General features: G+C 52.8%; 2 protein-coding genes across 7 annotated transcripts in view; one reads left to right on the forward strand and one right to left on the reverse strand.

Moving 5' to 3' along the window:
• Ikzf3 (IKAROS family zinc finger 3) overlaps positions 1-7611 on the forward strand; it is a 91975-nt gene extending 84364 nt beyond the window's left edge. For all 4 annotated transcript variants that reach the window (XM_075990832.1, XM_075990831.1, XM_075990833.1 and 1 more), the window contains one exon: positions 1414-7611. In XM_075990832.1, coding sequence (XP_075846947.1) covers positions 1414-2117 — 704 coding nt within the window. In that variant the 3' untranslated portion in view covers positions 2118-7611. The remainder of the gene's footprint in view (positions 1-1413) is intronic.
• An 8082-nt stretch (positions 7612-15693) lies between these two features.
• Positions 15694-23851, reverse strand: Grb7 (growth factor receptor bound protein 7). 3 transcript variants are annotated; one of them, XM_075942245.1, is made up of 16 exons: positions 23648-23851; positions 19717-19873; positions 19462-19612; positions 19131-19287; positions 18898-19019; positions 18722-18799; positions 18375-18524; positions 17679-17789; positions 17406-17504; positions 17088-17168; positions 16876-16992; positions 16652-16712; positions 16452-16539; positions 16257-16350; positions 15935-16081; positions 15694-15898 (listed from the first exon to the last, which is right to left on the reverse strand). In XM_075942245.1, exons 2-15 carry the CDS (start codon positions 19866-19868, stop codon positions 15935-15937), a joined length of 1608 nt encoding a protein of 535 aa, XP_075798360.1. In that variant the 5' UTR covers positions 19869-19873; positions 23648-23851; the 3' UTR covers positions 15694-15898. The 3 variants fall into 3 exon arrangements, with proteins under 3 accessions (XP_075798360.1, XP_075798358.1, XP_075798359.1); XM_075942243.1 differs by having other exon boundaries at positions 15935-16162; positions 23648-23785; XM_075942244.1 differs by lacking the exon at positions 23648-23851 and adding an exon at positions 23370-23434 and having other exon boundaries at positions 15935-16162.
• Positions 23852-24190: the final 339 nt, after the last annotated feature.

A 24190-nucleotide genomic window follows, 5' to 3' on the forward strand; every position in this document is an offset into this window, starting at 1 on the left:
CCTGTCCTGGAACTAGACCAGACTGGCCTCGAACTCACAGAGATCCGCCTGCCTCTGCCTCCCGAGTGCTGGGATTAAAGGTGTGCGCTACCAGCTAAACTTCCTTCTCTTTCCTAAGGCGAAACACTTAGTGTGTTGCTGGCGGCTAACTCTATTTTCAGAGTTTCTCAGCAGTTTGGCATGGGAAATGGAGAGGGTGACCACAAGGAAATCTCTTCAGTTAAGTGTGCAGCAGGTCCTAAGGATCCAGATGCATCTAGACTACGTCTGTCATCTGTCTATCAACGATTGGTACCAAGTGACAGGCGTGGTGACCTAACCCTCATCTCAGCACTTAGGAGACTGAGGTGGGAAGATAATTAGCTAAAGGGCAAACTGGGCGACACAGAGAGACCCTGCCTTAAAACAATGACAAAACAAGCCTCTAAGCCCAGCGGTGGTGGCGCACACCTTTGATCCCAGCACTCGGGAGTCAGGGCAGGTGGATCTCTGTGAATTCAAGGCCAGCCAGGACAACACAGAGAAACTCTGCCTCGGAAAAACCAAAAAAAAAAAGAAAAAGGGGGGAAAAAAGAAGAAGAAAAAGAAAGAAAGTAACGGTAGACGTTGTTTATAAAAAAATCTCTTAGGGCTGGATGTGACTCATTGGTAGAGTATGCGCCCTGAATGTACAAAGCCCAAGCCATATTCTCTGCATTTGTTGTTTTTTTGTTTTGTTTTGTTTTGTTTTGTTTTGGTTTTTCGAGACAGGGTTTCTCTGTAGCTTTGGAGCCTGTCCTGGAACTAGCTCTTGTAGACCAGGCTGGCCTCGAACTCTCAGAGATCCGCCTGCCTCTGCCTCCCCAGTGCTGGGATTAAAGGCGTGCGCCACCACCGCCCGGCTCTATTCTCATCATTTGTGAAGTGGTGGCTAGAGGATCAAAGGTTCAAGGTTATCCTCAGCTGTATATTGAGTTCAAGGCTAGCCTGGGATACTTAAAACCCTGTCTTTTTTTTTAAAAAAAAAAAGGAAATAAAATAAGTTAGGAGAGAGGCAAGCTGAAAGCCGCAAGCTGCAAGCCACTGCAGAGCATCGCTGAGACCCCTGCTCTTCGCTGTACCTAATATTTAACAGTACAGGCCAAGTAACAGTTTGGAAGGGAAAGTGCGGAGGCCCCGGGTCCTGCTCAGTGGTAGCCCACCCACCCTCTCTGCCCCTTTCTTTCATCCACTGGCTTAATTTTGACAGTTCAAATACGTGACTGGTGGATAGCACCCCCCTAAGACTATCTCCCTGTGGAATGGAGCTCCCCGGCTCCTCTGTGGCTGGCTGCCAGTGAGCAGCAGCCACAGCCTACCCTTTCTCTCTTGTGGAGGACCCAGCTCTCTGCTTCCTGCTCTTTCTGCGGTAACCTCTCCCCTCCCTTGTTCCAGGGGAGAAGCGGCACTGCTTTGACGTCAGCTACAACCCCAGCTACGCCTATGAGAAGGAGACTGAGATGATGCAAACGCGAATGATGGACCAAGCCATCAACAGTGCAATCAGCTACCTTGGGGCTGAAGCCCTGCGCCCCTTAGTCCAGACGCCGCCTGCTCCCACCTCTGAGATGGTCCCAGTTATCAGCAGCATGTACCCTTTAGCTCTCACCCGGGCTGACATGCCCAATGGGGCCCCCCAGGAGCTGGAAAAGAAAAGGATGCTCCTACCAGAGAAAAACTTGCCTTCTGAACGAGGTCTGTCCCCCAACAATAGTGCCCACGACTCTACAGACACTGACAGCAACCACGAGGATCGCCAGAATCATGGCTACCAGCAAAGCCACATGGTCCTTCCCCAGGCCCGCAACGGGATGCCACTTCTGAAGGAGGTCCCTCGCTCCTTTGAACTCCTGAAGCCCCCTCCCATCTGCCTGAGAGACTCCATCAAAGTGATCAGCAAAGGAGGGGAGGTGATGGATGTGTTCCGGTGTGACCACTGCCATGTCCTCTTCCTAGATTACGTAATGTTCACCATCCACATGGGCTGTCATGGCTTCCGTGACCCTTTCGAGTGTAACATGTGTGGCTACCGAAGCCACGATCGCTACGAATTCTCCTCCCACATTGCCAGAGGAGAACACAGAGCCATGTTGAAGTGAGCATCAGTCTCTGAGCTCACAATCTAAGGCCCAACATTGTCGTTGTTGTTTTTTTTTTTAAACTAATGATAGCCTTACCCAGGAAGCTGAACTCAAACCCACAGTCCTGCCCAGTTATGTTAGCATTCATTCATAGTCACACGAACAATCAGGGAAACACTGTCTTCGTCCAGAAACAGTTTGCAGAGCCATCACGTTACTCTGTGAAACCTTCCTTTCCCATCAGTTGAATTTGATAGGATGTAAAAGCCAAAGAAGTATCTGGTTCATTATCTTTTGTAGCCATAGACAGCCATCCGCTGGAGCTCCTTGCCAATTGGAACAATCTTCAGTGGGCTGCGGGAGACATTCGCTGGGATATAGCAGCCATATGAGGAAAAGCCTTTTGATCCCATGCCCAGATCCACACAGTGGAAGAGCTGACCAGCTGCCCTTGCCCTTGGGCACTAGCACAAGGCAGAAGGGTTAGGACCTAACCCCCCCCCCCCCGCCCCGAGTCTAACGGTAAGATAGGACTGCCATAGAGTAAGGACCTGCTGCCAGGAATGGAAGAACCTACCCTCGGAGCTTTGATTGGCTTCCTGTCACACAAACAAACAAAACAGAAGCCATCTGAGGACCCTTCTGCTTCACCTGCCAGCTCTCTGGAAGAAAATTTTACCCAGAAGAACCAACCAACGCTTTTAAATACTGAGTATCACGGACACCCAGGGATTCGCCACTGAGGGACAGTGGTATTTGTTTTTGTTTTTGATTTGCTTTTGATTGAGATTGGCCAAGCAGGCTGGAGACATAGCTCAGTGGTAACAGTGTTTGCCAAGTTCAACCCCCAGCACCAGGGGACAAAGAGGAAAGAAAGAAACCGGGGGGGGGGGGGGGGGGGCGGGGATTGGCAGAGCACGTGAGTTGTCACTGTCGTGGAGTACTGGGTGCAAACCCAAAGAACACCTGAAAGTGATTTTGCACACACACGTACACAGGGGACCCGGAACGTGCCCTTTGCCTGCCCCACAGGAGTGACAGCAGGAACACCGATGTTCTGATCAGGATGCTGCGCGGTCGCGTTAGACATGGGTGGCTTTTATTTCACTTTTAAATCTCGTTGCCTAGATGGGGCCTCGAGCTCACCACTAGCTGATGGTAGCCAGGACTCTGATCCTCCTGCCTCAGCCTGCTGAGTGCTGGGGTGAGAGATGATCGCCATCAGGGTGTTTGCTGCCACATTCCCCTGAGAGTCTCGGAAGTCTGTCTCGTTCTGTAGATGGACTCTGTCACTACACACACAGGCATCGAGACATCAAGGAAACCCGGAATAGAGGTCACAATGCGTGTGTGCCGAGCTCCTATTGCTATTAATGAGTGTGTGCTTTTGTACAAATCATTTAACTCTAAAAGCTAAGCTTCCTCAACCATAAAATAAGAGTTGGATTTAGGCCTTCTTGATTGTCCCACCCGGCTTCGATACACGATTATTCCGTAACCACGGGTTATTTTTAAACCTCCCGATGTGTGGGCACTAGGCAGAAGGGTCCACACATGAAAATGTGTTTCATATCTCTTTGGTGTGAAAATATAAGTGTGTTAAGTTTTTCCTTCAGCCACTGAGTCATGGACGTGAGGAGACCCTGAGGAGGAACAAAAAGAACAGGAAGGTGATTTGGTCTTGCCAAAGTGTGCACACAAACTGGCATCCGCAGCTGCTTGCCGGGGCCCTTTTCTTCCTTTCCTTTTTAAGAACTGGTCTTCGGGAAAATAAGTTCTGCTTACGGGGACAGTTCCACAGAGCCTGTTTACAAATGAAGAGCGAGCTTTATGAACATTTCTGCCAGAGCCAAGAATCCCGAGTTCCTGGTAGATTAGCATTTTCCTTCTAAAGAGCTTATGGATTCGGCTCTCGCTCAACTCGTTTATGCAATGCCAGCAATTAAAGCGTTCCACCTCAGACACACAAATGGCTTAGCCTGCTTTGTAGCACGGTGTCTGTCTCAGGGAACAGGGGTGGGGGGGCATGAAATTCCATGGCAACAGTTCCGTGTTGCCCGAGGCTTCAGTTAAAGGGCTGGGTGTCTTCAGCACACCGCTGTATCTTAGCAGAGTTGGATCTGAGCTGTGCCATGCTGTGTGTGCCCACTGTGAAAGAGGACCTGCCTAGTCTACGCTTGAGATGCTTCACATCCTGTTGACTTTGAGGGAGGAGGCCGATGGGAGAGAGGCAGGGAGGGAGTTGGAAAGCGGGGACTTAGAAGGAAAAGATGCAGAGATGGGCATTTCCACCAGAGTGCTGTTGAAGTCTGCTGTAGACACACACACACACACACACACACACACACACACGTATGCATTTTGTCATCTCAAGATGGTAAACTACCACTCTACCAGCCCAGAAGCCTCCACAGGTCAGGACGGACTTGCTGGATGGCTTCCATCTCCTGAGGCCACCTTCACAGAGCCTTGACCTTCACAAAACCGTTCTGAGCCTGAGCAGGAGCCCTCAACTCCTGCTGAAGTTTGAAGAGTGCAGCAGTTGAGCCTGGTGGGGTGCCGTGGTTAGTGGGTGGTTAGCACCGCCGGTGCATGTGTTCCTTGTGCTACCTAAGGGCCCCCCTTGATAGAGGTGGGGCTGAAGTGAGAAGGGGTAGGGATTTGCATCCTCCATGGGTCTGTGAAGTCCTGGGGTAGCTTCAGCTTTCTCACACAGTCCCCCCCCCCATCATGAGCTCTGTGGGTCTTTCCTTCCTTTCCCACCAGCCCTCTTAGACGCAGGCTCCAACCACACGCCCAAGGGGGCTGCAAACTGGGGACCAACCAAACCCACAAGAAGTTCCATTGCAGCCAAAGTGACAGAGTTGGGGTGAGGGTGGGGAGAAGGGTAGAGCTCGCTCTCCAAATGCTCTCGCCATGTTGAAGTGCTGCCCAGAACTCAGCAGAGGTATCCCCCCATCACCCCTCGGCATTACCACCAGAAGAGGGAAAACGCCACCGACCTTCATATGGCTTACATCACTCCCCCCAGAGAAACAGTTCGCCCCGGGCACTGACAAGCCAGCTAGCCTTGTCTCTCCTGCTCATTCTCAGCCCTTCCTGACTTTGCTTCTGTATTCATCCATGACAAAATCCCTCCCCTTTGATGGACTAGCCACTTTGGTTGGCCCATCCATATTCACAGCACCCTCCCCCCCTCCAAGAAAATGGCCCCAGGTGTCTTTTGCAAAGGGATATTTTAAAACACAAAATCTTACTTAATTGAAATATTATGTAACTAACAAATGTCACATTGGCATAGAAGTTTTCCAAGGAGATGTGTATCACTATTCTCCTCGGCTTCTTTGTCCCCCTTACTAAATAAAAGTGAAGACTTAGTAAGGGGACAAATCTTACTGCCAGGCTAGGGTGTAGCTCAGTGCAAGAATACTTCTTGCCTAGTGCTAGCATGCGAGCCCTGGTTTCTAAGCCCAGCTGGAAGAGAAAGAGATTGACAGAGAGACAGACAGACAGACAGACAGACAGACAGACAGACAGATGGAAAATTATACTTTTGAAACATACCCCAGGGCAGGCAGGAAGACCACAGGGATAAAGGTGGTCCATGATCCTCACTATAAAGTTCCCTCCACTGAAAATAATGCTGGCCTCTAGTGAGGCCTGGGAAACTGAGACAATTCAGACTTGTTAAAAAAAAAATGCTTGGACATTTTTGAGGTTTGAGCATGCAGGAGCCTTGAATTAAGACTTCTGCACTCAGGAAGGAAAAAGAGTGGAGAGAGGTTTTATTTTTTCTGTTTTTGTTTTTTGTTTTTGTTTTTTTCTTTGGCCTAAAAATCATCACCTCAGCAGAAAATGAACCGTATGTACTGTCATGTTTTAAAGGGTAAAGATGCTATTTTATACAGAAGGCTGTCCAGGAAACCTCAACAGTGTTCTGGGCAAAAAGATGGGGAAATCTACATTCTTCATATGAAACCACAGGCTGAACCCTGGCTACTCTAGGACTGTTTTCTAAGAAGGACCAGTCATGGGAATAATAAGTGTGTGCAGAGATGGGACCACTGGTTCTAAAGACAGTGGACTTGGAAGGGCCTGGAAGACGGGTGTGGGCTTTGACCTAGGGTGAGCTTAAGACCGCATCTGTCTTACCCAAGCTGTAACCTCCATCACCCACCAAGCCATCGATAAGCTCAACAGGTCTTTGCCCTTTGAAGAAGCTGGAAGTGTTGTTCCCTCTAAACATTCCAACTGTGGACTGTCTTATCCACTGATACCATATGACCTGTTACCTGAAATTGGAACGTTAATGTTTTGATTAAATATGTAAAGTCATAATGATGTCTACCTTCCAAGGTGTAGTGAGGTTTGCTGTAGCCTTGTCTAGAGAGGAAAGCTGCTTTGGGGGAGGGGTGTTAAACTGTCCAGTAGAAATTTTCTGCTGTGAATCCTGTGTCTGGTAAGAAGGGCATGAACGGATGCCAAGATCATTGCGCGGGCCAGTGCCGCTGCAGAGGGAGGCCACTGAGGTCTAAGAGTTTCTTTGTCATTATGCTGCATAAGGTTAGAGAATGTGCTGGCCCCTGGGAACACACAGAACACTCCATGGTCTTTCACCAGGACAGCTTTGTTCCCTCCCTGTCTGTAAGATCACAGCCATTGGCCCTCGGAGTCTTAGAATTTCCCATGCAGTCCTTACCCTCCGTCACTCCAGTGAGCACATTCCTGGGAGCCCAGAGAGGAGCCCCACTGGACTCCCCAACTTGGTTTCTTTGCCTCCCCCAAAAGGCACACGCACGCTAACATGGTAGGGAAACGGAGCAGCCTTTTAAAATGATTGATGTGGCTGCCTGTGACTCATCAGTGAGGACTTTTCCAAGCCAGCAGGCCAGGCTCTTCCTGGTGGCCCTGCCTCTGTGGATTCACGGAAACCAAATTACTGTGGGTTGCAAAGAATTAGCAGGTCATTTTAAAAGCAGACATGCCTTCACCCAGACTGTGGTTTCGTGTGCTCGGGTTCTCAGTCTGTGAGCACCGGGGATGATCATTTTGGCTACTGGAAAAAACCATAGCTTATTTTTAATTTCTGGTTGTCAAAGCCACCACACGTGTGGTCTGTGGATGACCCTTGTCTGCAGAGTGAGGAAGGAGGAACAAAAGGTGCTTTGGGGCTCAGGGAACCCTCAGCCAGAAGTTACCACAAGGCCTGTGCTATGGGCCGTGCCCCCTTGCCTGTGTTTCTCAGAAACATCCCCTGCCAGTGGCATCTCATTTCCCTCCTCTGGAGTTTCACCTGAATCCCACCATTGGGAATATTCATTGTACAGTAACTCGGCACTCTATAAACTCTGTCCAAAGTTCATTTTGAGTGAACCGCGCTAACCTCGCCAGAACGTAAGGAATGCCTCTCCTGTATGAAACAGCTTGCTGATACTGTCAAGTTTTCTCTATTGTGTTTGATTTTTATCCTGATAAATAAATAATAAATAAAATCCTGGTGTGTTTAAAATTAGTGCCGTAGCGGTTCTTATCACTTGTCAAGGCTGCAATCAGAAAACAGAGGGATTTCATTCTGTCTCGGGGAATATTTCCATAACTTTGTCTCGGCTTTTTCTTAAAGCCAAAGTATCAAAATCTGTGGAAATAAGTCAGGCGGTGATAGCGCACGCCTTTAATCCCAGCACTCGGGAGGCAGAGGCAGGAGGATCTCTGTGAATTCGAGGCCAGCATGGTCTACAGAGCGAGTTCCAGGACAGGCACCAAAGCTACAGAGAAACCCTGTCCCGTCTCGAAAAACCAAACCAAATAATAATAATAATAATAATCTGTGGAATTGCCACAGGAGTCAGGTACATTCTCTCCCCGTCACACTGCTGAGCCTACCTATGGCGCCCTGCTGGTCCCCGAGGCCACAGCAGAGTTCTGAGTGCACACATCCTATCCCTGGGGATTCCAGCAGACAGGAATCTGGACACAGCAGGATCTGAACTCTCAGAAGAGCCTCCTTCCTCCACATCACTTGGTCATGCCATCCTCCCCTCCCGCAGCGAGTCTGAAGAGATAGGCGGGTAAGTAAGCCTCGGCTTTGTCCAATTGTGGGTCTCTGAAACAGTAAGGAATTCGGCCAAGTTACACACAGCCTGTAGATACTTGGGGACTCAAGCCTAAGGTGAAGCAGGGCATGGGGGACTCCCAAAAGAGCGGCATGTCCTTGCCTTGCTTGCCTGGCATTGCCCTCCAGACAGCTGGAGGAGTCTGAGGAGTCTGGCTTCTGTCACCCTCAAGTAAACTCACTCCAAGCCATGTCGAACCTGGACCCATGGATCACTCATGGACAGGGACAACCATGAGTGCAGCCCAACACACAAATCATGAACTTCAACAGTGAGATTTTGTTTAATTCGCTGTGCAGTTCTCGGCTGTGAATCATGTCATAATGTCAAAAGGCTGGACCACACATGTCTCCCTTGCCTGTCTTGTTGAGGCTTCTGCAGTTGGGATCTAACAAGCTCAGTCCTTGTGCAGGTTGGTGCCCGGGTACCCCACCCCCAGCAACTCAATTGCCCTCCCTTTTGCTCTGAGGACTTGGCAGGCCAGTCTGCTTTTGTATTTTAGCATAAATCACTCAAAAGCAGCCTTCCCTTAGTTAGCCATTAGGCATGTATGTGGCCTTCCCCAAACCCACTCCCTCTCAAATAAGAGTTGGGGGGAAAGGGGGAGACAGGGAGGCCTTGAACCCTTTGCAAGGAGGTGGGTGGGGGGCATTTCCCTCTAGCTTCAGGACACTTTACATTCCTAGCTCCAGTGATCAGCGTTGTTTAAGAGGAGTGGTGGCCCTGCCAGAGAGGCCACCTCACACCTGCAGCCTCCCCACACCCCAGCACTCCACACCCAGGCCACCTGCAAGGCTGGAAGACCCAAACCTCCACCTGCAGGCAACTGCCACCTGAGGGTAGCAAGGCAAAGGACCAAGTTCCCTTCCCTCTGAATCCATCCTTAAGATCCTGGGGCATTAGACACCAGAGTTCCAGACTACCAGGAATGGCCTGAGGGAGATAGTGAAGTGGGATGTCCTACCCAGGCCATAAATTCTGCCCCTGGAGCATTCCCAGGCAGACGGTTGTTTGCATAAAAGCCAAAAGCCACTGCACCTGGGCTGGGGAGGCCCTCTAGGGAGGTAGTCCTTGGCTTGGGGGAAAGGAGGAAGGAAGGTGTCATGGAAAGTCCCTGAAGGACACGGGTGTTGAGTTTGCTGCGGTTTTGTTTTTAACTCTGTCTTGACCTGTGAAGTGTGCAGCTGCCTCCTTGTCCCCCAAATAACAGAGCCCCCCCACATATATAATAAGTACATACACAAGGAAAAAGATCAGCAGTGGAAAGAATGGAGGTTAGGGAGTGATGTAACCCGCTGCCCCCACCATCCCCTACCCAGGAGTGAGGGGGCAGGAAGCCCCAGAATTTTTCCCCCCATCAACTCCCCCTCCCCTCTGCCCCCTGGCCCAGAAGAGCAGCCTAGTCAAATAAACCACAGCCCTGGGGGAGGCTGGTGGATGGGAACCTGGGAACCAGGGGGGCAGGTACGACCTCCCCCACCCCAAGTTGGTCCCACCACCAACTCAAGTCCCCTCCCACCCCCACTGGAATTACACTCTCAGCCTTTCTGGCGGAGTTCCTGTGTGTGTTGGGGGAAAAGCTGAGCAAAACTCAGGACAACTTTGTGCATGGTCTGGTCTCCGTCTCAGCCTTGCGATTGTCTGGGTGATCTCCAGCGAGTCCTTTCTGGATCTTAGTTTTCCCTGGAGTCTGAGCTCAACTTCAACCCCATTGTCTAGTAGACGCCAGGCCTGTCCTTTAACAGTAGCAAACGCAGGGCTGGGGAATCCCATTCCCTTCCCTCCTCTTCACCTAGGGGGGCGGAGGAAGGTGCAGGAGGTTAAGGGGTGTAGCCTGGGATTCTCCCAAAATGTCTGGGCCAAAGAAGTAAGGGACAGAGAGGCACCAGGCTCCTGCCTCTTCCCCTGTAGAACCGTACAAACTCTGGATGTGAGTGCTAGAGTGCTCTAAACCCCTTCTCAGGGTGGTCACAGATTCCCCAGTCCGGGAATCTGGAAGAGACAACGCGGTAACACGGGGTGGAGAAGGGGGGTGGGGGGGAGGCGCGAGGTGGGAGCTCAGGGGGTGAGGGAAGGGCCAGCTACATTTCTGAGAAACAGCCCGGCGTCCCAGCAGCCAGCAGCTTAACCCAGGGCCTGCGGCTTCACAGCTCTCCCCTCCTGCCGCCCACGCCGCCCGGCGCCTCTTGGGGGTCTTGCAGCCCCGAAGGGGCGGCGGTCGCTGCGGACACGCAACAGATCTAAGGACAGTGGAGTGGAGCCTAAGGGCGGAGGAGAGCGCAGGAAGGCGTGGGTCGCGTGACACCCCAGGGGTCCCAAGCGCCAGACCCCGCCCGCCGGCAGGTACCGCCCTTGCCGCCCCCACCCAGGTCTTCCACTCCCAACCCCAGCGGAACGGGATCCAGAAGTGAAACCACCGGGGTCACAGCCCAGCGCCGCTAGTGCTCCGCGCCCCGCCCTTCCGGGCACTGCAGAGAGGTAGGAGCACCTCGAGCCCCCGAGCGCAGCTAGGAAACGGGGGAGGGGCAGGGGAAGTGCGCGAGTCAATCGGGGAGCCTCGGAGGCGCCGCCCACAGTTTCCAGAATGGCCACTGGGTGGCACTGCAGTAACGCCGCTGGAACAGCTCGGGAACTAGCAGAGACCCGCAGAGCATCAACACCAGGTCGCTGCGCGCACCAGCTGGCCTTAGGGCTGCACAGGGTTGGAGTCAAGACTGTGATGTCACTCCAGACTCTAAGGAGGGTCGGGGACCGACCGGACGTGTTTGGGTCCTCGCCACGCAACGTTCAAAGAGCGTCAGGCTGTCAGCATTATCATCATCGTGCCATCGTGAGGCTGTGTTGGCAGCAGGAGGGTAGCCAGGAGCACCGGATCAACTTGAACACACCTGTGTGGATGGGACACCGCGCTTGCTCTCCAACCTCAACCTGGTCTCACCAGTCGGGGACCTCTTCTTACTCTCTAAACCCACTCCAGGTCTAAACCCACTCCAGGTCCCTTCATCTCCCCTAGCCCCAGAAAAATCCCGGTAGATATGTTGGCTTGGGTGACTCCACGGTTTAGGAGCAGGGAAGCCAAAGCTGTGGAACCTGTATGCGCTCTGATGGCAGTAGGAGAACCAGGTAGGTAAGAGTTGGCGAGGGCTGAACGTGCTGGAATCCTGTGAAAAAAAGGGGGCAGGTACCGAGAAGGAATGAGGGGGTTCTACTGTGGGCTGGAGGGCGTGACTCACGCCTTAGAGATGGGCGGGTTAAAGAGTGCAGAAGCCCTCCGTTATGACGCATGCGTGCTGTGCATGCAACGCATCCCACTCCCACTCAGCTTTCCCTGCAGTCACAAGGCCGATTTCCACCACTGATGTCTTAGTGAAATATACATATGCTGGTCCCAAAGGGAGGCTCAAGAGGAAAGCAGGAAGACAGCAAGTTTAGTCTGGACTGTAAGACTGATATTCTCTCTCATATATGTATGTGTACACTCACAAATGTATGCATACATATACATATCTCATATATATATAAGCATATACACATAATCATTTATATGAGAGGATGGTTTAATTATATTCATTTATTATAATTTTTATAAGTATATTAGTGTGCATGTATGTGGGCTGTGTGCTCATGACATTGTGTGTGTGTATGGTGTGTGGTGTGTGTGTGAGAGAGAGAGAGAGACAGACAGAGACAGAGAGAGAGACAGAGAGAGACGGTCAGAGAACAATTTGCCACAGTTTGTTCTTCTACCATGTGGGTCCTGGTGACTGGTCGGGATGTCAGGCTTAGCCACAAATGCCTTTACCCGCTGGGCCACTTTGAAAGCCCTCAGAACAATTTTTTTTAACATGTATTTACTTAGAGGGAAGGTCACATGTCATGGTGCGCGTGTAGCAATGGAGGTCAGAGGACAGCTTGCAGGAGTCAGCTCTCTCCTCCCACCAGGTAGTAGCCGCCACCTTCTAGCCCTTGGCCCATCCAGCTCCTCCTCCAGGGCTGGAAAGGATGGTGTCCATCACCTGCAGCCTGGGCTGGTTGTTTCCAACTTTCTCTGTGACCCCAGGTGGGTCACATGCTCTGAGACTCAGTTTTCTGTGTGTAAAATGGAAGGCATATCGGTCTCTGAGATTCCGATTGGCTGGTTGACATAGAAGGGGTGTAATCCCCTTTCTAGTACCTCAGGGGCTAAGGAGACGCTGGGTTATCTTGGGGGCGGCCTAACTCCTCAGACTTGCTTAAAAGGTGACTCATCTTGGCCCCTTTCCTGGGATCTTGGCATGAATACCTCAGGAGTGGCACTGGGCATCCATGGGCAGTACACTCCCAGTTCCAAACTTGAGGAGCAGCCAGAACACAGGCTAGTTCTGGGGACCATGGCAGGTGTCCAGCTGTGGAGGGCACTGATGTTGCCTCAAGACCTGCAGAACAGCAATGAGATCGGCAGTCCTTGTATCGAGGCCACGGTGAGCTCTGTGGGGGAGGTCCCAGCAGGCAACAGTCTGGAGTGTGCAAGGGGTCTCTTTGTCTCTCTTTGTCAGACCTAGCTCCAAGCTCCCTAGCTTGGCATCAGGCAAGCGTGGGTTGTCTTTGACCCAGTTGGCCACCGATGCTGATGAACTTGGCCCAAGTGCTCCTTGAAGTGGTTGGACCTTTGAGGTCACCTCAGGCCAAACCTGACTGCAGAGACAGGCCCTACAGAGTGCCTTTAGAAAGGCCTGTTCTGAAGCTTAGGATTTCTACCCGAAGGCCAGCTGGGGGGGGGGCAGAATGTGCCCAGACCTGGCACCCAGGGCCAGTTAGACATCCCAGCTGCCCTAGAGCCTGCCCTCCCGGTTCCCGGGAGAGCTACGAGTTGAACAAGGACCGTAGTGTGGCTGGCAAAGCAGCTGTTTCCTTACCTAGCGCTCAGCCGGTCTCAGTGCTTTAGAAAGGTTCTCTATTTTTAAAAAGTTGTGAGATTTTTCAAGCATATGCAGAAGTAGTGAGGGCATCAACAAATCCGGATCTTTTGAAAAATGAAGCCAGGCTGGACATGGTGACACATGCTTCTACTCTCAGCACTGGAGTGTGGGGACTGTGGTAGTTTAAATGTAATTTGGCCCCCATAGTCTCATGGGGAGTGGCACTATAGGAGGTGTGGCTTTGTTGGAGTGGGTGTGGCCTTGTTGGAGGAAGTGTGTCCCTGTGGGGGCGGGCTTTCAGGTTTCCTCTACTCAGGATACCACCCAGTGTCTCAGTCGACTTCCTGTTGCCTGCAAGATGTAGGACTCTTGCACGCCTTTAATCCCAGCACTTGAGAGGCAGAGGCAGACAGATCTCAGTGAGTTCTAGGCCAGTCTGGTCTACAGAGCTAGTTCCAGGACTGGTTTCAATAGCTACCGAGAAACCTGTCTCAAAAAAAACAACAAAAACAAACAAACAATGTAGGACTCTCAGCTACTCCTCCACCATGTCTGCCAGCACACTGCCTTGCTCCCCACCATGGTGATAATGGACCAAACCTCTGAAACTGTAAGCCACCACCTCAATTAAATCTTCTTTAAAAGAGCTGCTATGGTCATGGTGTCTCTTTAAAGCAACAGAAACCCTAACTAAAACAAGGATGGGGGATGGGGGTCTGCCAGAGGCAGGTGGATCTCTGTGAGTTCCAGGCTAGCCAGCCTGGTTTACATAGCAAATTTCAGCCTAGCCAATATACAATGAGAGTCCTGGGAAAACCAAGACATCACGTCATCTCACCTGAAATACTTCAAATGAGGACTGGAGAGATGACTCAGAGGTTAAGAGCACCTGCTGCTCTTCCAGAGGTTCCAGGTTCAATTCCTAGCAACCACATGGTGGCTCACAACCATCTGTAATGAGATCTGGTGCCCTCTTCTGGCCTGCACGTATTTACGCAGACAGAACATTGTATGCATAATAAATATATTTTAAAAAAATTTAAAAAAGGATTTACTTCAAATGAGTCTCCCTCCCACTGAGATGTTGGTGTATTTGTCTCATCATGTAGCTCAGGCTTGCCCGGAACTTGCCAGAACAGTGCTGGGACTTTGCCGTCTCACCCAGCTAGAATAAGTCTTTTCAAGGGGTGGGGTGGAATGAAGAACTACCATGCCATTACCATACCTTAAATTTTTTTCTAAAAATTAGGTATATTCCTTAATATCATGAGAGTTAAAATGACCCCCCAAGTGCTCATGGACGGACTTTTACGGTGAGTTTGGATTTGAACCATTTGGTTACCACATCTAACTTTCTTACAGTCTGGACAGTCCCCATCTTTGCTGTTCTTGTCATCTCTGTTGTTGCTGAAGCAGAAACTGAGCCATCCCTTCTGTACTTTCCCAGTCCATCTGTCAATTCAGGCGTTCCTCTAGCCCTCATATTTCGGGTAAACTAGTTATTAAACCCACAGAACCAGAATCAAGTTTGACTTTCGGCAAAATAATGTCTTCTTGGGGTTCACATCCTAAAAGATGAGTCTCTGCGACTGGAGCAGGAGGTCCGGGTGTTGTCGTTGGATACATTTATCACAAAGCTCCTATTGGCTGGGTTAGATGAAGGCATGAAACTCTTGGGGGAAATGCAGCCTGGCTTCAGGTCTGCACTTTAGAAAAGTCACTCTGGGCTGGATAGGGTGGACAGACTGGCAGGGGAGGGAGGCAGGGCGACTGTATATGCACTCCCTGTCTGGCTTTCTGGGTCAGAGGCACTGTAAGGACAGAAAGCAGATCCGGGCCAGGAAAAGAGGGAGAAGCTGGTGAAACACAGGCCTGTGAGAAGTGAGACCATTTTCTCTGCTGTGACGTCTGTCAGTCTGTCAGGGGTCACTGTCCACCCACTGGTCCAAGACTTGCTGTAGACTCATCTTGTTTTTGTTTATGGGGAGAGGGAAGATGGGGAGATAGGGTCTCATGTAGCCCAGGCTGGCCCTAAAATATTATTCCTACTGCTACTACCCAGGTGCTGAGATTCCAGGCATGTACCACTGTATCTGGCTCGTCTCCAGTTCCCAGGCTCTGAGAGATCTGAGTTCCTTCAGAAAAGTCCAGTCCCTTGGGGCTGAAGAGATGGCTCCTTAGTTAAAGGCATGTACTGCTCTTGCCGAAGACCTGAGTTTGGCTCCCAACATCTGCATCAGACAGCTTTTGGCTGCCTGTAGATACAGTTCCAAGGAATCCAGCGCCCCCTTCTGGCTTCCTTGAGTACTTGCACTCACACATGCACATACTCAAATACACACAGACATAACATATAATTTTAAAATATTTTTTTAAAAAAGAATAAAAGAAAAGCAGTCTCTAGTTGCCCACTGTCCACTCATCCATTTAACCAGCACTGAGTGCCTGCCAGGTACTTGCTAGGATGTGCAAGCTCCCAGGCAACTGACACCATTTTTGTGCTCAGGGTGTATTCTGGTTCACCAACACCTTCACTCTGCTGGTCTTCTTGTTGTCAGCTCTTGCCAGACAGAACTCATGGGGTGTATCAAAAAATAATCTTTATTGTCACTAGTATAAAACAGAGCAGATCAACTGGCCTCTTAGTCTGTACAGAGTGTGGGGCATGAGGCCACCTGGGCTGCCCCTATTCTCTCATAATGCCCCTGACTAGAATAGTGCCTCAGGAGCTCCTGGGGAGAGGACCACAGATGCCTCCCTTAGGGACAGAAGTCAGGGATGGACAGGGTTAGGGGATGTTTGTCATCTGAGGGAGGTAAAGGTCTCAGAGGGCCACACGAGCGCAGCAGTGGCGCAGCACGCAGGGCAGGATGCCTCGGTTCAGCTGGTGGAACTCCACCAGCTGCAGCAGATCTGTGAACCGGGTCTGGCCGTCATCCATGCTGAAGTAGAGGCAGCCCTCATCTTCACTCTGTGGTGTGGCCAGAGGGCAGGTCAGAGAACGGTCCCGGGTGGAGGAGTAGCCCACGGGGCCAGCAATCGGCCCCCGTTTCTTGTACAGGGAAAAAGGAGGAGCATAATAGGGCTTCAAGTCACGGACCCCCTGGCTACAAGAACCCAAAGTAGGAGTGGGGGGCATTACTCACTGGTAGAATGAGATAATGCTTGACTTTCTGCAGGTGGCACAAGGACAGGACAAAGCCTTGGGGGTTGCGCTGGCTCTCCCGGACCAGAAACACACTTCGGGGAGAGAAAACCAGATTACCAGAGAGTCCTGGTTGTCCCCGCCCTAGGTCTCGCTGGTCCCCAGGTCTATTACTCCACCCAGTCCAGCCCCTTACCCATCCACCAGGCCCTGCTGTCCAATTAGCCGCTGGCTTTCCTCCCGGGAAATGCGTCCATGGAACCAAGGCTGGGTGCGGTGGATGGCTGGGGTCAGGAGAAGAGATGCTGGTCATTCCAGGAAGGCATGCCCGACCCCAGCCAAGATGGCTCAGAACAGCACCGCAGCCCACCCTAGGAACCCTAGACCACCACCCACCTGTGCTGAGACTTGACCCAGAGCATGGGGTGGGCAGGCTGAGGCGGTGGTTTGTCTTCTTCTACAGTGGGGGGCATGAGATCCCATTGGCATTGGGTATCATTGGCATTCACCACCTCCCCAACCCTTCTTCTTCCCTCCCATTCCACAAAAGCTCCTTGGGCACTGGTGCAGCAGACACACACACACACACACACATGTGCACGCATACAAGATGTCCTTACCCTCCAAGCCTGGGCCTCCTCCATGGCGGCATTCAAAGCTTCTCGGGGGTTCTCAATGACACGCCCAGCATGGCCAGAGAAGTCCATGGCCACTAGGGTATTATCCGAAATGCTTCTCTGGGAAGAGAACAGAAGGAGGAGGAGGGAAGGGGTCAGAAGAGCTGCCCTGAGCCTGTATCCCTACCTTCCCTAATACCCCTGAGTATACTCACCAAAGGCGGAGACCCCAAAAAGGATAGGCGCAGGTGACGAGATTGAGTTTGCTGATAATTCTTATATAACTGCACCCCATACTGGAGGCAAGGGAAGGAAAAGGAGTTCTGAGGTCAAGAGAGCGGAGATGGACTGTGACACCCCTCAGGCCAGATTTCTCCAGAGCACAGGGCTGAACCCTTCCTGACAGGTATTCTCAGAAGGCTCCCCCGCCCCCACATGGTGACCTCTTACTGGGAAGACTTCCTGAAGGCAGAGCTATGCCACCTCCCTCAGGCAAGGCTAGCTCCCCCCCCCCCCCATCGTTCAGGTCTTACCTTGAAGAGACGGAAGGCAGTCAGCCAGCAGGTTCTGCTCTGCTCATCCTCACTGCAGAAGATGTGGAGCCCCTTGTGGCCATTTCGAAGCTTGTTGGGCTGGGGGAGAGGAAATGGACTGTCCCCTGTCTGATCCTGTGCCCAGCTGCCACGGGGGCAGCGAAGGACCCAAGGACTGTCCCATCTTGAGGAACCCGGCCTATTCTGCCTGCGCATTTGGACAGTCCTTGGGTCCTTCCCCCAGACCGGACCAGGCCAGGCTAAAGCCCTCACCTTGACACAGAAGCCGAAGTCTGTAGGCATCCCATAGAGCTTGCGGCCCTGGGTCACCACATACGCATTAGACTCGTTCACATCGGCCACGTACTGCAGGTGCCTCGGGTCCTGGGCATCGTGAGAAAGTAGGACTTGGTACACGTAGGTTCTATCTCCGCGTTAGCGTCCCACCAGGTAAGGAGATTTTAGGACCAGGGAGAGGCAGGGAAATACCCATCATGCATAGTGGATGAAGGCGGAGGGCCGAGGAGATAGCTCAGCTGGTAAAGAGATGGCTGTACAAGCAGGAGGGCCTGAGTTTAATCCCAGCTCCCACCTAAAGGGCTCGATGTAATGCGACACCCTAATCCCAGTGTGGGGACAGGAAGTTCTTGGGGCTCTCCTGCCAGTCAGCCTAAACTAATCTGCAAGTCCTAGGTCCTAGTAAGGACCCTGTCTTCAAAAACAAGGTAGACAGCTCCCGAGGAAGTCCACCTGAGACTGACTGACATTCACACACACACAGCAGAGGCAAATCCAAGTTCCCTGTCTTTTCTACCTCCATTCCTACCTAGTGTAGGTGAGCCAAACAGGGGTTGGGGTGGATAGATGCCAGGCATGGCCTGAAGACAGCCAGCCCAAGGGTGGAAGGGCCTCGGAGTACCAGTGAGGAAGAAGGACATGACAGACTAGTGCTGACCCTCCAGAGCTCACCTTGGAGGTGCCCTTGGTGGAGTAATAGAGGCCGGAACGGCGCAGAAAGCAGAAAAATCGTTTCCAAAGCTTTCGGCCTGATCCCCGGCCTGAGCCCCGAAGCTGCAGGAAGCCCTGGATCTCGGGGAAGCTGCCGGCGTTCAGGAAGTTCTGGGGACAGATGTGAACAGGTGGTGAAAGGCTCGCCTCCTCTCAGGCCTCCGGAGGAGGTGCAGCACCAGCACTGACTGCCACCAGTTCACCGGCAAGGTCACCACGGCGATCAGAACACATGGCAGCAGCGGATAGAAACACTGGATGACTCTGGGGGAGGGGGGGGGATCGTGGATCTATGGTGAAGACCTCACCTGGATGAGGTCTTCATGGGATATGCCTGTTTGTGCATCCAGACAGCTGGAGACCATCTTTTCTGGGAACAGGGTATGCTGGGAAAGAAAGGAGTCAGGGATCAAAGGTCAAGAATTCAGGCTGGGGATGCCGAGGGTATGTGTAAGTGTGCACACACAGGTTCATTCTCACTCACTGGGGGGCTCTTGAACAGTTCATACTTGGCGAAGTTTTTGCGGAAGACAAAGCGACTATCTCCACCAACAGGCCAGGCCTCCTGCACTTCCACCACGAACTCATGGTCCTCCACACCCCGCTCTGAGACCAAGGGTGACAAGGCAGGGGTTGGTAGAGATTAACCAAGCTTCATAGATGAGCCACCCGTCTTGTCCAAGAAACTGCCCCACGGCCCCTTGTGCCCCAACTCACCCAGTGCTAAGTAGGGGTGGCACTCCACCAGGCCCCAGCTCTCATCGCTCAGGGCATGCGCTCGCTGGACCAGCATTTCACACACATGGCGAGCTGTGGCTTCTGCTGCCACCTCCACAGACCGGCAGGCCCCGTCTTCACTGTACACCTTCACCACCTGCACCCCGGGAACCGCAAGTGACTTGGGGTAATGCCGGGTGGGGGTCTACTCTCTGACTTGTACTATTTTCAGGAACCAAGATACCCCACCGACACCAAAGAGACACCAGCACATCTGGCCAGGGCTGGGGCAACTCTGTCCCTGCTTCTCCCTTTTCCCCAAACGACTCACGTGGAGGCGATCGGAATCTCGAGGAAGCAACCCCCTTGCACCGGAGGAACCCCCAAGAATAGGTTTCTGTGAAGGCGGGCTGCAGAGCTCGGGGAAGGGGTTGGGGATGGAGGGTAAAGAGGTCGCCTGGAGCTCCTCTTCTCGAAGTTTCCTGTGGCAGAGTTGAGGGATGGAAGCCCCTGTGCGTTAGCCAGTGCTGGCTCACCTCCCTGTCCCCGGCCCTCCCTACCAGTGCAGCTCACTGCTCTATCCTACCTGCTGCTTGGGATGGGCAGAGGCTGGGACCGCTTCACATCCCCTGGTGGAGGGTTATCCGGGGGCGGAGGAGTCTCAGGTGGCGTCCCAGGAGCTGGGCACACATCTTCTGGGGAGCTGCTGAGATGAGGTGGGCTCAGGTCCAGTTCCATGGCACCTGTGAAGGCAAGGTAGACCTGCTGACGCCATGTGCTGTCACCGATCCCTTCAAACCGCAGCCTTCTCAGGGCCCTCAGAGCCCCACAGGACATGCCCACTTTAAAAGGGACACTGGGATCCTGGGAAGGAAGCATGCATATGCCCAGAAGAAGTCAGCCTGGTGCTTGGGATTCCGATGCCAGTGTCCCTCCTCCAGCGAAAGCAGCTCAGGAGAAAGATCAGGTAGGCTCCATGCCACATGCCCCTAGCTGCAGCCACAGGGTCAGGGCAAAGGTTGCTCATTGCACTGGGCTCTGCCCCAGATTTTTCTAGCACTTTGTTGCCAGAAGCAGTTGCCAAGCCTGTTGTGGTAACACCTGGCGGAGTGATGAGTGACACAGAGAGACGGTGAGGAAGGACAGGAATCAGGAGGGCAGGACCTGTGTGCTCAGGTTGAGAGGGGGGACAGAAGGCCTCCCCTGGAGGGGCTTTTACCCCAGCAACTCCAAACTCTGTGGGCCTTCCCAGACCCTCTCATCCTACCCAACTTTTCCCCGAAGCCTCGATGCTAAAGCTATCTCCTCTGTATGAGAAGACCTCTTGGTCTTGCCACACTCAGCCTGGTGCTGGGAACTCTGCCCCATTATTGTGCACCTGTCTTATCCCAGCTCTGGTCTAAAAGCACCTGGCACACACCAGAGTCTCACCTATGCCTTAGCGCCCACGGGTGCAAGGAAGCCAGGACAAGTAGGGACAGGCGAGACCAGGCAAAGACAAGGGGGAAGGGTCCCAGCCCTTCTCTGCAGCAACCAGAAGACCCCATGATGCTGAACCCGGCAGGACCCAAACAAAATACCAATCCTAGCACCCTGCATGTTCTTCAGACCATGCACCAGAACTGTGAGACTGCCCAGAACAGTCACCGGGATAGGACAAAACACTTGACCCTTCAGCAAGGGCATGAAGGAATCTGGGGGACAGGTGAGTCAGGGCGGGGCGGGACAGCTATGCCCCAGGCTCTCCATTCAACTTTGACTCATCCATAGGACTTCCTGGCTGAGGAGGAACACAAACAACCTGCCTCTGCCCTCAGTCCCTGACTCCCCAACCTACAGGTAACCTGGGAGCAAGGACTGGAGAAAGACGAAGATGTGGGGAGGAGCAGCCTGAGGCTCCTCTGACATCACCCTCCCCACCCTTGGCCAGTGTCCAGCCCAGGTGGGACTAATTGTCTTCTGTCCACCTTAGTACCAAAACATCACCCTGCCTATAACCCAGAGAGGTGGGAGGAAATGCCCGGCCTAGATCCAGGAGCCTATCAGGATTGGAGCCCACCTCCCGGTGGTGTGCAAGTAGCATCCAGGTCTGCCGAGCCTGTGTCTGGAACCTACAACTCTCTTTGCTGTTAAGTACCCTGAGGATGTAGGCGATGCATCTGGCCTTGGGGACTCCTATGTATTGCTCTGTGGAAGAAGGTCTCTGGGATGTACTGACTGAGGGGCCAAAGAGGAGTTAAAATACCCAAGAGGGCCAGACGGTGGTGGTGCATGCCTTAATCCCAGCACTCCACTCAGGAGGCAGAGGCAGGCCGATCTTTGTGAGTTCGAAGCCAGCTTGGTCTACAAGAGCTAGTTCCAGGACAGGCTCCAAAGCTACAGAGAAACCCTGTCTCAAAAAAAAAAAAAAACAAAACCAACCAAACAAACAAACAAAAAAAAAAAAAAAACACCCAAGAAGACAGGCAGCCAGACCAACAGAGCAAAACACTCCCAGAAGAGCCAAGCAGAACAAGCAAGGCACACCTGACACTTAGCATCCTCAAGACACCAAGCAAGGGGGCATCAATACCGGGCACCCACTCTCACCCATTTGACCTTCATTTCAGGGAAAGATGGGGGGGTGTCTCTGCCGGGGTGCCCCTCCCTCAAGGTGAGAAAACAACACTCAGCTGGACAGGTGTTTGAAAGGAGAGGTAGTAGATTCAAGTCAGATTACGGTCTAATGTCAGAAGCCCAGGTGCAGACTGCGCTAGGGTGAGCTTCCAGATCCCTCCACCCCACCCTTCAGCTGGAGAAGGCTAGAAGCAGTCAGGTACCCAAAAGATAAGATGGGGCAGCAGAGCCTGCTGCGGGCCCAGCAGCCCCTGCCCAAGAGAAGCATTCAAACTAGGGCCTAAGCCAAGCTTCGGTTGGAGGAGTTGGTCCCCCAACGAACTAGTCCTCCCAACCAGGCCACTCCAGCCTTGGCTCTCCAGCCCCAGCAGCTCCTGCCCCACCCTCCCTCCTACCCTCCCAGCTGCCTTGTTTACTTCCTGAATCTTGCCCCACCTAGCAAACCCCAAGGCAAGTGGCAAGGCCTAAACGTTTGGAGCCAACAGCAAACAAGGCCACCACCATCCACTCTTCCCAGGTTTAGGGGAGGGCTTGGTGAGCTAGTAGCCCGGGCAGCCTGAGGTCTGTCCGGTTCCGGTCCAGTACAACCAAGCCAACATCCCCTCAGGACTTAGAGAAGGAAGATGGGGCTTAACCTTTAGGGGTGCTGGGACCAGATGAGGAGGTAGGAAACCCTTAGTTGACCCGAAGTTGATGCTCCGCCCACTCCGCTCAAGAAAAAACATCCAATGGAATAAAGGGGGGCGGGACAACTCTTTTAATGTTTAATTTGGGAAGAATGCTCGAGTTCCCTGTAGAGTTAGTTAATCATTATTTTGCCTTTGGGGAGGTACACAACACACACACACACACACACACACACACACACACACACACACACACACACACGAGGGAGAGCAGAGTCCAAGCTAGCAACCAGGAGGCGTTGCATTCTTGGGAGGCAAAAGCAAAAAAAGCTGAAAATACCACCATCTGGTCCTCAGGTGCACTCTGTCCCCTCCTGCCTAGGTCTCTCCCCAGCGTCAGCCTCAAGGCAGGCCCACACGCCACGCCACACACTTTCCTCCTGCCCCTGCCCTGCAGCCCCTTCGCACAGCACCGGCGCCTCCCGTCTTTGTCCACTAGCATCCGCAGCCAGGGCTCCTCAGCCCGCCGGGCTTCCACATCCGAGGTGGCAAAACGACGACGTGGAGAGGCGGAGTTCCACCCTTTGCGGGAGTCCCTCTCCTTTACTCCCTCCAAATGGGAACCCCAGATTGTAGGAAACTGAGCTCAGCAAGGTGGTGAAGGGCCACCTCCGATTCCCCCACCCCATCCCCCAACTAGTTGATCCTGAGTAGAAAGAACTAGTTTTAGCCGGAAAGTCCAGCTTTCCGGAGGTGATTGAGACCCTACGAATTCCCTGGGTGAGAAGGAGGGAGTGTGAGGGGCACAAAATGAAAACAAGGGAGATCTTGGGGGGGGCAAGATGAGGAAGGTGAAGGATTCGAGTTGCTGAGCAACAAACAAACAAAACAGCACAGTGAAGACGCTAGCGAGCATCAGGAGATGGAATCTTTCCTTAGGGACCCAGCCCTAACCTGCAGCCCACCACAAAGATGAAGTTCCTGCTTCGGTTCTTACCCAGACCTTGAAAGTCCGCACACCTGCCTGAGGCCACCGGTTTAGGGAAAAGACTCCAGGCCTTAACCACCACCACCACCACCCCCCCCCCCGACGCGCGCGCGCGCCTGTAGCCTGACCTCACCAAGCGAGGACATGGGGGGTGGGGGGGGGGCTGGCAGCCTCCGTGCCATCTACCTGGGCAGCGGGCCAGATCAGCCCGAGGCGGGCACAACCTGAGGCCCCGGTGAGGCTGGGGGTAGGAGTAAATTGTCTGAGACCGATCTCAGTCGCCTTACCTGGAGGAACTCCAGTAGAAGGAGCCGGACACCGGGCGCAAAAGTGAGGCTCTGTCTAGGGATCCCAAGCGATTGGATTTGATTTCAAATCCACTCTCTCTTCTCTACTGGTGGTTGGAGGGTATCACGCCTTTGGATGGTGAGGCGGGAGAATATGGAGAGAACCTTGCGTATCCAGATTCCAGGCTCAGGGAAACTAAAATTATCTTGGGCAGGTGAGGGCGGGGCCTAAGAGGCGCCCTGGAGAAGGAAGCGCTAGAGGAGGGGTGGAGACTCCTCACAAATGCACCGCCTGGGATTGTTCTCGCCCTTCCTACTGGGCAGCAGGTGCCAGGAGAGAGCAGGTGCCTAGGGAGAGACAGGGAAGAGTCAAAAAGAACAGGCTGGAAAGAGAAAAATCTAGTCTGGTGACTGTTGGTTAGATAAGAAATGGTCCCGCCCACTTCTACTTGTCCCTCGATGAGGGTCAGTTCATTGGTCAAGCTAAGGGGCCGTCTTCTGCTCACCCCCATCCCCCCACCCCCAGCCAGGACAAAGGGCACT

The sequence above is a fragment of the Microtus pennsylvanicus genome, chromosome 11, assembly GCF_037038515.1.
Source record: "Microtus pennsylvanicus isolate mMicPen1 chromosome 11, mMicPen1.hap1, whole genome shotgun sequence".
In the NCBI taxonomy this organism is placed as follows: Eukaryota; Metazoa; Chordata; class Mammalia; order Rodentia; family Cricetidae; genus Microtus; species Microtus pennsylvanicus.